This window comes from Bison bison, unplaced genomic scaffold (genome assembly GCF_000754665.1).
Source record: "Bison bison bison isolate TAMUID 2011002044 unplaced genomic scaffold, Bison_UMD1.0 scf7180017864531, whole genome shotgun sequence".
In the NCBI taxonomy this organism is placed as follows: Eukaryota; Metazoa; Chordata; class Mammalia; order Artiodactyla; family Bovidae; genus Bison; species Bison bison.
Genome location: NW_011495081.1, coordinates 163,681 through 165,414, shown reverse-complemented (window position 1 = coordinate 165,414; position 1,734 = coordinate 163,681). Strand labels below are relative to the sequence as shown.

At 59.1% G+C, this 1,734-nt stretch overlaps 2 protein-coding genes across 3 annotated transcripts in view; both read right to left on the bottom strand.

Moving 5' to 3' along the window:
• Positions 1-1,734, bottom strand: part of CAPN5 (calpain 5) — a 57,614-nt gene that overhangs the window by 24,021 nt on the left and 31,859 nt on the right. The window lies entirely within an intron of this gene.
• OMP (olfactory marker protein) lies at positions 1,209-1,730 on the bottom strand. Its single transcript, XM_010831772.1, has one exon. The coding sequence runs from the start codon at positions 1,728-1,730 to the stop codon at positions 1,239-1,241; it is 492 nt and encodes a 163-aa protein (XP_010830074.1). The 3' UTR covers positions 1,209-1,238.

Genomic DNA, 1,734 nt, shown 5'->3' with positions numbered 1-1,734 from the left:
CCCCCAGCAACCTCTGAGGCCAGTGTTTCACCATCACACCACACTGCCACCCCCAGCCCATTTCTGACCATCAGCTGTCACAACTGCTCTCCCAGGCCATGTCCATCCCCACCCTTTGACTCCACCAAAGATGCCGCACCGAGACGACACACTCACCATCTCCCAACAGTCACCCAGGAAGAGCCTGACGTCCCAGCAGGCCCCAGAGATGCTACTGCCTCCAGCTCTAGGACTCTGGACCCCCTCTCTCCAGCTTCCCACTCTCCCCCAGGCAGAGGGATATCTGCTTACTATACTGCTCCCCACTTCACTGCATGAACCTCCGTCTCCCAGCTCAGAAGCACCCCATCCCCAGTGTCACCCTGATCAAGCTCCTGCTAAAGGCCACCAGGCAACCAGCTGGGTGATTATATGATAGGTCATCTAAAGTTAGACTTGTTCACAGGGCAGGTACAGAATACATCCAAATGAACATAGCATGATCCCTCTTGATGTACATGTGTACGTATGGACAGACAGACTTCCCCCTTCACTTCTCCCCTCCTGAAGTCATTCTCAGAAGAACGAGAGTTGGTCTGCACAGCCCCCAGCATGCCAGTCACTCCCCATGCCCAAATCAGCCCCCACAGCACCCTGGCCGGATGTGTTAAGAGTAAGGTGTCGTGGGACCACACAAGGTACCCAGAGAAGCGCCTTCCTGGGTTCTCGGGCTGGGTGTTCACCTCCGGACACGGGCTCCAGGGAAAGGCTTTGTGGCCATGAGGGCAGCAAATGCCTGTTTGCCAGACTCTCCAAGGAGGCTGCTCTGTCGTCTCTGCCTCCCTGTCTCTGGAGGAAGCCGGATGCCTGGTTCTTTAGATATGTCTCTCTCTGCCTGTTGCTGTCTGTATCTTGGTCTCTCTCTCAGTCTCTCCCAGGGACGGAGCAGAGAGAAGGCAATTTCCCATGGCCTCTCATCTTCCCACACTGGCCCCGACCAGGCCACCATGGTCTAGGGCAGAAGCAGCAGCAGCCAGTTCAGCTTCTAGACTACAAAGAGTTTGCATCTTCCTCCCCTGAGCGGGGAGCGTCAGCACCAGGGAAAGGAGAGGAGGAAGGACACAGGCTGAGCTCTGGCCCAGTCAAGTACAGGCCAGCAGCCAGAAGATAATGTCCCCAAACACACACCTGGGGTGGGGAGGGGGGCAGGGGGACAGGCAAGTGGGGCAAGGGGAGGGGGTGGCAACCAGCAGCTGCCATCAGAGCTGGTTAAAGACCACGGAAGCCTTGAGGTTGGTGGGCTCGAGGCCCTCGCTGAAGGTGATGAGGAAGTACATGACCTTGCGGATCTTGGCCAGGTCGGACAGGCGCTCCCCAAACTCCAGGGCGTCGGCCTCATTCCAGTCCATGGCCTCCGAGTCCTCCTTGCGCCAGAAGATAGCCGCGGGGTCGAGCAGCTGCCGCGTCATGAGGTTGGTGAGGTCGGGCGTCCAGTTCTGGGAGGTGCCCGTGATGGTGACCTTGCCCGGCTGGTCGAGCACGACGTCCCAGCGCTCAAACTGCAGCCTGTGCTGCTGGATGAAGTCAATGCGGTACACGGACTCGGACGGCCGCAGCAGCTTCTCGCCATCCTGGCGCTTCTGCCCGCGCTGCGTCAGGCTCTCCATGCGCAGCCGCATCTGCTTGGTCAGGTCCCGGTCCAAGACTAAGGGCATGCTGAGCTGAGAAGGCTTCGGCTCGTCCTCCGCCATGGCC

Bases quoted from the DNA above. Each gene is read 5' to 3' on its own strand.
- OMP (XM_010831772.1), bottom strand. From the start codon at position 1,730: ATGGCGGAGGACGAGCCGAAGCCTTCTCAGCTCAGCATGCCCTTAGTC.